This window comes from Lagopus muta, chromosome 7 (assembly GCF_023343835.1).
Source record: "Lagopus muta isolate bLagMut1 chromosome 7, bLagMut1 primary, whole genome shotgun sequence".
Lineage (NCBI taxonomy): Eukaryota > Metazoa > Chordata > Aves > Galliformes > Phasianidae > Lagopus > Lagopus muta.
In genome coordinates, this window is record NC_064439.1 from 7,795,674 (window position 1) to 7,809,381 (window position 13,708).

The 13,708-nt window shown below is 39.1% G+C and overlaps 1 protein-coding gene across 8 annotated transcripts in view; it reads left to right on the forward strand.

Moving 5' to 3' along the window:
* DPP6 (dipeptidyl peptidase like 6) overlaps positions 1 to 13,708 on the forward strand; it is a 489,696-nt gene that overhangs the window by 446,313 nt on the left and 29,675 nt on the right. For 7 of the 8 annotated variants that reach the window (XM_048951963.1, XM_048951964.1, XM_048951960.1 and 4 more), the window contains 4 exons: positions 5,184 to 5,291; positions 5,905 to 5,996; positions 7,462 to 7,509; positions 9,614 to 9,732. In XM_048951963.1, the coding sequence (XP_048807920.1) occupies positions 5,184 to 5,291; positions 5,905 to 5,996; positions 7,462 to 7,509; positions 9,614 to 9,732 (367 nt within the window). The remainder of the gene's footprint in view (positions 1 to 5,183; positions 5,292 to 5,904; positions 5,997 to 7,461; positions 7,510 to 9,613; positions 9,733 to 13,708) is intronic. The other variant, XM_048951957.1, reaches the window with a different exon arrangement.

Here is a 13,708-nt window from a genome sequence, read left to right on the forward strand (position 1 = left end):
GGTGAAAAATGGAATTAAATTGTCTGTAGGGCAGCTGAAACACTGCTGGCTTACATGAATCCCAAAATGAGGAAAAACTGTGTGGTGGAGTGTAATATCCTGTTTTAACTCACATTCATTTCACATAATTCTTCTGATGCTCTCACTTTTGTCTCATACTACTGCTTTGTATAGTGATAGGTGCTGCCATCCTTCAAATGAAATAACACTAAGATGAAAGTAAATCCCTATAAATTCAATAGGTATGTATATATATAGTAAATTTAAAACCCCAAAAGATTTTTTATTAATGGAATTTTTCTTTTTTTTCAGATTTTTTTTAACACCTGCTTATAGATTTATATACCGTTGATTTTCAGCATGTAAATCTCTAGGTCATGTGTAACACTTCCCCAGCAGGTAGTTTATGAAGGGATCTCAGATTTGATTAAGCTGTTCTTTAGAGAGATGCTGCTGATACGATCTCAGCCACAACAAAGAACTGTTTTCATGGAATATGTGAATGCCAGACAGGGAGGAGCATGTCACAAAAAGAACTTGCTTTGTATTTTCGGATTTAAAGTATATCCCATTTTTGTAGCAGCTTGCTCAAAGGGTTCAAGAACCTATAGAAACAGCCATACATCAGTTCACAGCAAGAGCAGTGTTTTTCTCTGTTCCAGTGTCTGTCTTCCAGTCTGATCCAGATTAAAATTGATTTTACAGAGGAAATAGATTTTGTGCTCCAAGTATTCCAAGTAATCTTTTGCTGTACTCAGGTGTAGAATGAAAATGCTGCCAAAGTATTCTTTGTGTTTACACCACCTGTGTTAGCTTAAATAGATAACAAAATCTTCAAAGACAAGTCATGAGAAAAATAAATTGACCGTATTTTGTATCTTTTGTTAATTAAAAAAAAATATATATTTCAAAGAGTTATTTTATTTTATAAATCTGAGAAGAATTTTAGTCCTTTCCTTGCTATTAACTGGATCCTCCATTCTCCTGAAACCCAGAGCAGTGTATTAGAAGAACTTGTGCTTTACACTGCTATGCTTCTTAGTCGTTTACCTATTAAACGTACAAACATTAATAATGGTGTTTTGTCCTGAATAACTGTTAAAAGAATTGCCAATTTCTAACCTGCCTATTCCAAGGAATTAGTTTGTATTACTGCAAACATCATATACCTAATCTGAGGTCAGAAAAGTATGTTTATTATAACCAATTGAGTCAAGCATTTCATTACTGAACGAAGATAACTCTAGCATCTGTGGATGCTTTTGAGATTGTTCTTCAAAAGCTTTTTAAGAGTCTGAAGAAATACAGAGCTTTTTCACCTATATTTCTAACAAGAAAATGACTTAAAATCCAGTTTTGACTGAGCATATGGTTACTGGAATAATTGCATTTTCTGTATTTACTTTTTACTCTGTGGCACATTAGTCTAAAAAATTGAAAAGTAATTTTCATGCCATGGGTGTCGGAGTATGAGAATAATGTGAAAATGTCAACTCTTTAAGAAGAAGATGAATCACACATTCGGCAGCCTCTGAAGGAGACCAGAAGTGTGACTCAGCTCAGAAGGAAGAGTCCTTGGTTGATATATTTCAATATACATATGGGCCAAGGATGCAATTCAGTGCTGTAGTCAGCAGGTTCTGCCAGCAGTGTGGGCATTGTCAATGGACCTTGAGCATGATTCAGCCCAACCTGAAGAAGACATCAGCGTGTTCCATTGGCCAGACCAACTGAGAATTAGCCCAAACATACCTAAATCAAAGAATATAGATGTTTGCATCATTCCTTAAAATACTACTTCACAGTACTCCAGGCACATCATTTAAAAACCGTACGGTGACTTTACCTTTTACTTCAAGTTTACCTTCCTAGATCTTCCTAGAATAGAGACAGACTTCACACTTGACTGGGGGAGAGAAAAACAGTGAAATAACAGAAGATACTAAAAATGGGCATGAGCAAATCTCCAAGGGTAATGTAGTTGACTTTTTGTCAGCTGTCTGAAGTGCTGGGACTGTTGACTTAGGGCACATAACTCGTGGATTTTATTTTTTATTCTTTTTTTCTTTTCACTGTAACTCTTTGGTAACTCCGTGACATTCAATAATCTAAATAGGGAAGGTCATGGTAAATGGTCCTGTGTTCCATTATGGGCTTCAGTGCGTGAATGAATTCTACCCCAAAACTTTGGAGACCTCTCTCCAACACAGGCCAATAGCAATATTGCTTTCATTGTAGCTAAAAAACAGGATTAATTACTCAAAGTGCGATGGGAAATACACATAGTCTTCTATAAAATGCCTGTAACTCCTCATCAGATGATTTTCAAGCCAGGGATTTCAAGCCTTTTTGATGAAAAAGAATCGGTACAAGTTCACCAAAGATACCTAGGGATACCCTGCTTTGGCAGGGGGGTTGGACTCAATGATCTATGGAGGTCCCTTCCAACCCCTACAATTCTGTGATTCTGTGATTTTGGAAGATTTTGCTGCTTTTATTTATGTACCTTCAAGTTCTCTGCTGAGTGTAAAAGCCAAACTCACCTTCTTTCATACCTTTGCTTAGATATACAAATTCTCTGAAACAATTACAGCTGTAAAAAGTTTTGTTTGTGTTTTTGTAAAGAAGCCATTTCCATATAATGATTATGATGGCCATATAAAGACAAGGAGACAGCAAAGGAGAATTTTCTACAGCACCAGGCGTAGATAAACTTTATGGCATTTAAATTGGATTATTTATTTAATCGTGAAATTGTGCTGAATAAATTTAATTATAAATCAGGGTGCAATTCCACCTTTACACAAAGCTGTGGGTTTTGACAACGATGTCAATGGAACCAGGAGATTGCCACAAAATAGTTTATAGACATACCACATCCAAAAGTGCCTGCATGGGCTGCCTGACCTCCCCTGAAAACAGCTCCTTTGGGCTCTGTTTGCCTTTGCAGTCCTCCTGTCCCCCTAGTGTTTCAGGTCACCTCTGTTTGAGAAGACTTACGCTCTGTCAAAAGGTGGAGATGTAGAAAATCTCACAGCATTTTTCCTTTACAGCTCCCTTGTTTTAATTCCACCAGCAGAGTAGCCCAGTAATGATTCTCTTGCACCTCGTTAATAGGCAGAATGAAATGAAGTTCTTTAAAATAAAAGCAGAGCTCACAGAAGCTTATAAGCAAGACTGACTTTCACCGTGCAAAAAGCTTTTCATGAAACCACCCCATAAGTGATCTGATGTTACAAAGGCAGGCAAAGGTGCATCATTAAGACAAAGTAGGAGACTTCTGAGAAAGGGAAAAGCAATCAGTGGAGTGATTGCAGAGGACTGGGTGATTCTGATAGACTGCTTTCCTTTTTTAAAATTGAAGGCAAACCAGAAAAAGTTCTCAAAGAAGTATTATTCACAATCAATAACACACAGCAGACCAAAACTTAAGCAGGATTTCAAAGAATCTCTCCAAAAGCACATTAAGCACTGTACTCCGGAGGAGCAGGAAGCAGAGAGGATATTGCACAAAGAAGCACAGATGGACCAGCTGGAAAATGCTTCCTGTGGAGCTGCAGTGTGGTGGTGTTTGACCCACACAAATCGTATCAGCTGCAGCTCAAGGCAAGCTCCCTTCCAGATAGCCCCCAGTTTGCCATCCAGGATAAGTCACTGTCTCTGTCATAACCTTAAACAAAGCCTGATGAAGTGATGAAATCTAAGCAAACCTCGGATGAATCTGTGCAAAGCCTGCTCTCACTGGCAAAAACATGTTGCTGGAATATATAATGCAGGAGGCACAGATAGAGAAACATGGGGTGAAATCTCTGGCATGTATCTCTGTTCTGGTGAAGCAGTAGATTTGCCCATGTTGTTTTTCAAGGAGTTTTCTTCTGTCGTTCAAGACATTTGGAAATAATGTTGTTTCATATTTCAAGTTTCAGTACAACGTCAGAAACAAATGATACCATTATTTCATTCAATGAGCTGTAAATGGGAATATTTTAAAATATAATGAAATTCTTAGCACTAGAAAATAAGAAAAGCAAGCAGTTTGAACACCAAGCACAGTGTTGTTAAAACCAAGAAATAGTGGAAAATAATTAATCAGTGAAGAGATGGTAGCAAATTAATACACAGTAAGAACTTCATGATAAATAAAAACACTTATATTTGCCATGTGCATTTGCATCAGCCTGTGCAGTGAAGTTCTGGTTCAGTGTAGAGCCAAAGCAGAAAGCAGAGATTTGGTAAACGTTGAACCAGAAAAGGCTCAACATTATCAACCATGTTGCCACAAAGGAGCCACAAAGATGGGTCAGTGCAGGCAGGGCTCAGCTGGTCCCCAGGAAAAGTTCAGCAGAGGTTCAGCTCGTGTGTTAGTCCCATCTATTCAACATGCAAAGGAGCTTCAACCAGCCCATTCCCTTCGTACAGAGCTACTGTGCCGCCTTAATGGCCATCCTTCTGCCCTCCTTTGTAACCTGCTGTTCAACCATCTCTTGCACTGGAGATGTCCCACGTGCCTTGGAGTTCCTCTACAAAAAGGAAAACAAAGACTCTTCCAGGAACTGCTCACTTGCCTTATGTGTGGTTTGAGTTCCTCACACTGGGTCACTTCTATCCCAGGTTGAATGTTCCAGTCACCCAATAAAAGTCAATCATCACCTTCACCTGGGAGCTCTGTGTCAAAGGCAGTTTGGCAAGAATATCCTTCCCCTCATAAATACTTCAGTGAAATAAATAACTGTAAGTGAGCAGGAAAAGGTGACAGCTGCTCTAGTATGCTGTTAGCTGTGTTTCCTCAAAGACAGGAACAGATCAGTTCTTCCAGTGGAGTAAACAAAGTTTGACATACTTGTGCCAACAAGCTTCACATCATTGCTGAAGGCCTGATGCCAGCGGCCGCGAGCAGTCAGCTGTATGTATGCACTTTTGGCTGTGCAAATGGGAGTTGACTTTACACCCAAGGGCCCTTCCTTCCTGCTCAGCTCCCCGTCTTCCCCCAGCTGGAAGGTGTCAGCTTCCCGAGACCACAGACACAGTCATTTCCAAAACGTTCTCCAGTTTTCACTGGGTTTTCCACTTGCCTCGGGTTGCTGTTAAAGGCCATTCTCTGCTTCACTCTAAATTAATCTCACAGGGTTCTGCAGCATGGCTCAATTTAGTGGTAACATAATCCTTAATTCTGCCATTTACAGAATGAAGAGCCGATTTTTTCCAAGGAAGGTCGGAAGTTTTTCTTTGTGAGAGCCCATCCCCAGGGAGGACGCGGGAAGTTCTACCACGTTGCCATGTCATCATCACAGGTGAATGGCTCGCTGCTGCTGCCTTGTGTGCACCTGCAGCAGGAAGCAGTAAAAGTAATATCTGTGCTCAGACCAGAGAGACCAGGTGGTGCAAAGATAGAACGTTGGACTTGTGCAGAAAGGAAAGTATTCAGTGGTTGTGCATAAAATAATACCAATTTCTGACTGAGATACTTAGGATAAAAAAGTTTACCAACTTTCTCATTTCAGACAGTATCATTGCTTTGCTTTGCTTTGTTTCATTTTGTTTTTTAATGCCTTCTTAGTGTAAATAAGTAAATCCCTGCACTGCCATAAAGGATTAATCTGAAGCTTGTGGATACGCCAGATTAGAGGAAGGGATATGAAGCAGTTCTATACTGAATTTATCCTGTTATCTCTAGAAGAGTTATAGTTAAGACGATTTTGACTCTGTTATTTATTTCCATAACTGTCTATTCTCAGAAATATGGGAAGGGGGGGGAGCTGGTGGAAATTGCAGGTGCTTGGTAGCCCTGAACAGGTACCAGAGTGTAAAGAGCTTTCTTCATCAGAACAGAAACATAAAGAGAAGCTTTGCTTAGATAGCTTCTTTTAAGAATAAAGACATTGAATTCTCTTCTATTTCTGGCAGCCCAACAGCAGCAGCGATAACTTGGAGTCTATCACGTCTGGCGACTGGGATGTGACAAAGATATTGGCCTATGATGAAAAGAGGCATAAAATGTAAGTAAATATTGGTGTGACAATTCAGTCATCCCCTGCTTAGCACTGGGCTGTTGGTTTAGTTACAGTGAAATACATGCATCTGAAATGTCTGAGCACAGGAGATGGAGATAAGACAGCAGCCTCTGTTTGTCTCTGCTTTGGTTTAATCTCCTGCAGTGTTGCATAGAGTTTGTCTTAGATTTGTTTTCTCTGTCCCGTTCTTTCTGTGGCTGTCAAATGCAGGATAAATTTCTATAGAGGAATCATTTCCCCTACAGCAACTTCAGATGTTAAGCTCTGAAGCAAGGAAGAGTATTTTCATTGACCTCCTACACAATTTTAGATAGAGTACTTTATTGACCTTTAGATATATCATTGCATTATAGGAATAGTGTTTAGTTAGAATACACACTCACACACACAGACACACACACACATTGTCATTTATGCCTGTAAAATAAATTCTGTAGTATTTTCTTTTTAAGAATAGATTAGACAGACTTTCTGAAAATACATGGAAAGAAAATATTTGGAAGCTTTTCTGGACTCAAAATGCCATATAGAATCCTTTGCATGCAAAGCCTTAGTTAGAAGATTGACTTGGTTTTGTAAGGTCATTGAAACATCTGACTAATGTCTCTGTAATATGATGACCTTTGAATGATCATTAAGAACACAGCATAAGGCTCCTTCAAGGTGTTGGATGCACTCACTAATAACTTCACTATGAGAAAATGGTCATTGTGACTTAGCAGAGCGGAGTAGCAAACTCGCAGCAAAGCTCTTACTTGTTTTTTCACAGTCCACTCAAGTGGAAAATACCACGCACAACTTAAGCTATCAAAATATACTATGAGGCAAGTGCAGCTTATTGGAAAAAGATCAGCAGGGCTGAATGTCCTATCTGATGTGTTCTCCACATGGGCACTGCATTTGCCCCTGTGATGTTTCAGTATTGACATGAAGTGTATGTGGAGCATCATTCTGGACCCCGCATGTTGGCCACCAGCAGCATCAGCACGTTCAAGGTGAACAGAAACTGCCTCACTGCAGATCAGTGAGTTCAGTATTTAAGCAGAAAAAGCCTTGACCACAATCTCAGCACAAAAATTGGGCAATGAAGCATTCTTCACTTATCCTTCCTGAAAGTTTGATTCCCTTTTTCGAAGAGGATATTTCAGTGCATTTTGCATCAGATCCCGGTTGGCTCACTGGGAAAAGAATAAAAATAAAGTTAAAAACTGGTTTCAGAGAATAAGAAAATTTGCTCAAAGGTAATTTTGCACCATAGACCTTGATGAAAAAATGGAAAGGTTGTTAACCTTCATCACTTGATCCTTTTTTGATCATCAGTAGTCCAAGTCCCAAACTTTGTGCAATCAGTCAAATGACTTTGTGAATGAAGATGTTATATGTGATACTTGTAAACACCCTACTAATAATTCATATGTCTTTTTTGTTGTTGTCGTTGTTTGTTTTAAAGTTATTTCCTCAGCACAGAAGATTTGCCAAGAAGGCGGCATTTGTACAGGTCTGTAGCTTGTTAACTTCACATACTGAGCGTGAGTCATTACATAAGAGACTGCAGTAGAAACTGTCACTCATCTGATTGTCCTTAATAGCATCGCAGCACCTTGCAGTGTATCACTGGCACAGAGCAGTGTAATGACAGTGAGCGGAATGACAGACATCTGGAAATGTCTGAAATTTAGCAATTTTCTCATTTTCTTGAAAATTTAAAATCAGTCTGACGATTGATAACCTGTCGTACAACTTTCCAACAGAGCTGCTTAACGCGTGGAAGATTCCAGAATTGCATAAACCACACATATGAATTGTTTCTATTCTTCCAGACTGCAATTTTCATTAGAGTTTAATAGCACCTCACCTGTTCAGGAAATTGAAAAGGAAAAGCAGGATGTTATGTTTACAGGTGTTTGTGGGTTGTTTTTGTTTGATTTTTTTTTTTTAATTTATTTTTTTGCAATTCCAGATGACTTCAGTGTCCTCAAGGAACAGCACAGTGAGCAAAAGGTTATTTTATGGCCAGCTATAGGTAGTATAGCTATCAAGAATTATTGCAGAAATAGATTATAGAAGAGGAAAATCGAATTCAGATTATAACCATTTGGCAATAATTATTTTCTTTTATTTTCTTCTTTATTTTTCTCAGTGTTTGTAATGAAGGGCAGAACTGGTGATAGCATTGTTTGATAAGGGACTCTCAGTACATTTGCCCTTTCTGACATGACTTCATACCTTTTTTTTTCCTCAATGGGAAAGAGACTGGAGCAAACCATATTATCTGCAATTCAGTCATGTTTTCCTTCTGTAACATCTATGCCTGTTCCACACTTTTCTGAGAGTAGTTCAACTCTCAGTGTTTATTTTCTTAAAGAAAAAAGGTGAAGCAAAAAAAAAAAAAAAAAAGCCATATCAACTGTTAATTTCTAATGAAAGGTGGAAAGAGAGTCAACTGAGTCCAGGTACTGCTGCTCAAGAAGCCTCCCTAATTTCGTTTCCCACACTGGTTATGAGGAAAGAGGTGCACAAAATGTGAATGTCCTCAACCTTACATTCATTACCCAATGAAACTGGCCTCTCCTTAAGCATTTGATTTTCTTTTCTGGATAGTTTGATTCTCTCGTCCTTGTCCAAAGGAGTCAGCTCAGAAGCATCCTTGGCCTATGTTCATTAACCGAGCAGTTGAGATAAGGCAGCTTGTATCAAATGATAATCTGGTTTTGTTGGGTGTTCTTTGTTTCCTATTTTGGATCTGATTTAATAGATTCTAAGCAGAATGATTTGAAAGCCAGAAACATGATCTCAGCCTAAACAAGATCCCCAGAGCTTCTCAGTTGAGTCTTCGGTGGCCCTAAACAAGTTGTCAGCTTCGTCTCTTTCTACCTTGAAAAGGCAGCAAAATCAGTCACCTGCCTCACAGGAATACTGGAAAGAAGCACTGTGAGGTTGCAAAATGCTGTAGCAGTACAAAATTGTATTTAATAATATTTACTAATGATCTGTAATTCATTCTTCAACCAACAGTAGACTCCCACAAAACCTTTCTGACCATATGCACAGGCCACATTACCTTCAACAAAAACAGACTCTGCAAAGCGGTGGTTTTTTTTTTCCACTTGGACATGATAACACAACTATTTAAATTCCTGAAAATACCTTCAGCCCCAAAGGGAGCTGCTAGCAAATCAAACCAGTGAGGCAACCAGTAAGAAACTTCAAGAAAGCAGTTCCAGGTCTTTATTGCCTGCTATAAAATGAGTTGGTGTGAAAACACTGCTCCTTTTTACTTTCATGCTTTCATTGACTAAATTATAGCTTCCTCTTGTGGAATTGCAACTGTGATTTTATTTTAAAAACTACACAATCCTACATACCCACCTGACCTTGCAGAGATAGACATCATTATCCATTTAAACACTGTCCATTCAAGCAAAAAAAAAAGCCATTACTGCTATTTAAACTCAGCCAAATGGAAATGCTTTGTCTCTTGCTAATGTTGGGCACATTATATTTATGTTCTTGCTCCATAGTAAAGTGAGATTCAAATAATGTTGCTTCCAGATAACATTTGCTCAGTGACCTTCACAGAATTATATTAACTTTTTTTCCAGTGCAAGCACAAATGGAAACTTCAACAGGCAGTGTCTGTCTTGTGATCTGATTGAAAACTGTACCTATTTCAGTGCATCTTTCAGTCACAACCTGGAATACTTCCTACTGACATGTGAAGGTACGTGGGAATTGGTTTTGTGGTTGTTGTGCCTAAGGATAGGATTTAGACATGGCGATCTTCAGATATCCAATGTACTTGCGGGTAATTTTGAAAGTCTGGCCGTGAGTACCTGAATGACTTCACTTTTGAAAGTTTACTCTTAATGTTTTTTCTTTTATGTGTTTTGGTTTGCTGTTGTTTTTAAATGATAAGGCAGATGTGTGCAACCTGTTTCTGTGCACATCTTCCTACTCAAGTCAAAGGTAAGTCCCTTTAACCAGTCCAAGCATCCTTAAGTTAAAATAAGACAAGTGGAGATAAAACATTAGAAAATTTGTGAGAGAGAAACCGAAGAGGTGGGATCAACCATGGGCAATGGAGAACAAGTTCCTGACACCTTAACTCTAAAATGCGCTTTACACCAAAAAGTATAGATGGACTTTCTTTTGTGAGACGTTTATAGGTAGAGTAAAAAGCACTTGGTGATACAGTGTAATGAAGTAGCTTTGGTGCAGTGGCCTAATTAACCTAACAGACCACCTGCAAATCTGTGAATCTATAGGCATGGCAGCCATACGTGGAGGAATGCCATTTCCCACTAAATACTCAGTGCTGCAGTGAATGTTATTACGTTTATGAAGTTTATCTCTTGACAACAAAAGACCCGTATGTTTTTCTTCTTGTTTTTATTTCAGGAAAATTGCCAGTAGCTCCTAGGAACAGTGTCCATTTCCTTTCACCAAAATAATTGTTTTGCTGTAATTAGAAGCACTTGTGAATAACAGTATTAAGTTTCTAAAGGGTCTTATCAACAGTTGTGGGGGGATGTGTTTGTATTGCATTATATCTCATTTACAAAAGCCTTGCAATGGTACCTAAAGAGATTAATGAGTTTTATTAGTATGTACATTAATCCAGGTACACAAGATACTGTTGTTCCATAATGAACTGTAGGATGGATCCTCAGCTGCTGCAAACAGTAACTCTATTATCAGGTTATTAGAGTTAGATCTGTTTACATCTGCTGAATGTATTTTGTGTGAATGTTAATTATACAAGTCTAAATTGTCAAACTCTGCTCTCAGTGCAATGCCAATACAGCATGGTTTGTACTGTGGGGCTACTGTCAGTGTCTTCATTCAGTTAACTTTGCAAAATACACTTATGCAAGAAAACAGAGATCCTGAAAGTTTACCTTTTCAATGATTTTATAAAAGTACCAGTCCATTAAACTTGGTGAAGTCATTACTTCATTACATAACTGGGAGTGTGAGGTTTGTCAATTTCTTACTTTCAAGCAGTTTACAGGAGTGTTTCTTCTCAACACATTTCATTCAGGATCAGTTCAACATCAAGTATCTGCTACGTGCACATCTACAGCAAAGTTAACCAACTTTAGTACCTGTTGTAGCTCACGTGAGTGTAGTGGAAATGCTAAGACAGGTCTTGAAACAGTAATTAAGCACCTGGTGGGAAGGCAGGGCCAACCCAGGGGAGCTCAGGTGCATGCAGTGCAGCTGAGTGACTAGAAGGGGTGGAGCCAGGATCCACCCTTTCCCAGACCTCATTGAAGGGTTGGTATTGGAGGCAGGGGTATCTTGCTGGGGATCCCTGTTTATCTGAGGTCTTCCAAGGGTAAGTAGCGTTTTTTTCTTTGTTTCTGTATCTATGGCAGCTGCATTTAGGCTTGTCCTCACTTTCTGTAACCTGGGAATTTGTTACCCTGCTATCATTGCTGTGCTTTCCATCATGTTACAGTGGGTCTGGTGAGGGAAATCATCACTTTTGTCTGAAAAGCAGACTTACTGAAAATAGCTATCCCATGTTTTTACTCTAACCAGTAAATCAAATTTTCTCATTTGTCTGAATGTATGTTTCATGGGCAAATATTTATATGAAGTTTTCTACGTCTAGAAAACAATTCCTGGGCTGATTTAGAGACTTAACCTCCTCCATACTTCAGTTTCACTCTATCTTGCTTTAATAACTCGCTTTGTGATCTTTCGTTGAAAACTTCAAGGCGTTTAGAGATGCAGAAGCAGCTGTGACTTATGTTAAACTCTTTAAAATAGTTTTATAAGAATTGATTAATCAGTGTGTTTATAAGGTATTCTATGATGCTTAAATGAAGGGCACTTCATTTAAGGGGAAAGGAGAAACAGCTATTCAAAGGCAAAACAAGCTAAAGTACAAAAAGGGTCTGGCACTGCTCGTGGATCCCGAAGGTCAGGAATTCTACTCACTGCTTTGGTACCTTAGATGCAGCATGTAAATTTCTTATTTTTGCTGTCCAGCAGTGCTATCTGGCACAGGCTGAAATGGGAAAAATATGCCATAATGAAAGGTAACCTCTCTTTCAGGAAAACAGTGTAATGCTTACTGTCAGTAGGCAACCCCTGTTGCAATCATTCAGTCCCAGAAGGCTAGTTACCTTGTTTCTCATCTAATTTTATATGCTCATGATTGAATTACTGTAGTAGGACCTAAGGAAACGCGATGCTTTGCAGACTGCTCTTAGATTATCTCCTCTAGACACTGTCAAAAAAGCAATGTGTGCTGGAGCAAGGTCACTCCTACTGTCCTTTTCATCGTAAAATATGGGCTTGTCCTTCTCTCTCCTCTTATAAACTGGCACAGCTTCTGCCAATGAGTCTCTGAAATAAAGGAGGAAAATCTGCTTTGGGCACTTTTATACTTAAATTTCATTGAGGATGGGGTTTTCTTTTCTGGAATATGATGTAAAATTCAATTACGTAGAGAAAAAGGTAAGAATTCTTGAGTTTCGGCTCTGGAAAGCAAAGTATTCCTGTTCATTTGGTGAGGTTTGGGCATATAAAGTACAAAGCTGAATGACACGTAGCCAGTAATGCCCTTAAGCCCATTTTTTGGTGATAACTCTTTCTCTTTAGCAAGAATAAAGCTTCACCAAAACTATCACTGTAATCAGCTCTGCGCTGTTTTAGTGTTTCCATTTTAAATTGGTGCTCCTCATCTTCAGTGACTCCTTCCCTCACTCCCCAGCACTATTAAAACTTCAATGTTAGTACTGCGTTCATGGGGGAAGAAAGGATGTGCAGCCACTTTTGTTGCAGGCTACTTTGTACCCTAACGCTCTCTGGAGCAGTTTGGTTCCAGTGTGTTCGTTCTTCTAAATAGTCTGTTTGAAGCCATTGAGATTTTGGCTTCAACACACAGAACTAACAAGGGTTTTTCTGGATCCTGGAGTTCAAGTCCCTGCTATTGCACGCAGGCAGCTGTATCCTCACTGTAATTAGAGAGTCATGAGGTTCCCAATGAAGGGTTAATGCCTGCTAGCTTTGAGACAAAAGGAATGGTGAGGAAGATCTTTGGCACATGCATACATTACTGCAATTAATGCCATTTAATATGTGATGAAAATGATAGGGGTGTGTGTTGTTCATGGAATACCTACCAGCCTGCTAATTAAGGTTCTCCATAATCATGCCTTTTCAGGAAGGGAATAATCATTTTTAGGGATGACACAAAGAAAATTGGTAGTTACACAGAAGGGAGAGGACTGTAAGAAGGACTGAGGGGAAACTATTCATGCATGGCGTGGTCTGGTGATACACAAGTGCCTTTGCCACTGTGCTGTGTATCATCTTTTTATTGACAAGATTGGGAAAAATCACCTATCAGTTTGAGAAGAAATAACAGTGTATCTTAGAACAGAGAACACTATTTTCTTCCTACGCGTCTCACATCCCTTGTTTTTCCAGAAATAGTATGAGTGCTCTGATTCAAGACACTTCAGCACTGCTGTAGTCTGTTGAGCTCTTCAAAGAGTATCTCTGCTGGAACCTGTGTTTGCCTGGTAGTCTTTACTGCCAGTGTTGTGCAGGTCGACTGGTGCTGAAGCTGTTTGTCTCTTTGAAGAAAGCAAAATAGGCTCTCCTAATAATGTTCCAGTATTAACCACCTCCTTTGAAGGCCCTCTCTAGTAATATCAGTAGTGTGGCTTAGATGCTGTAGA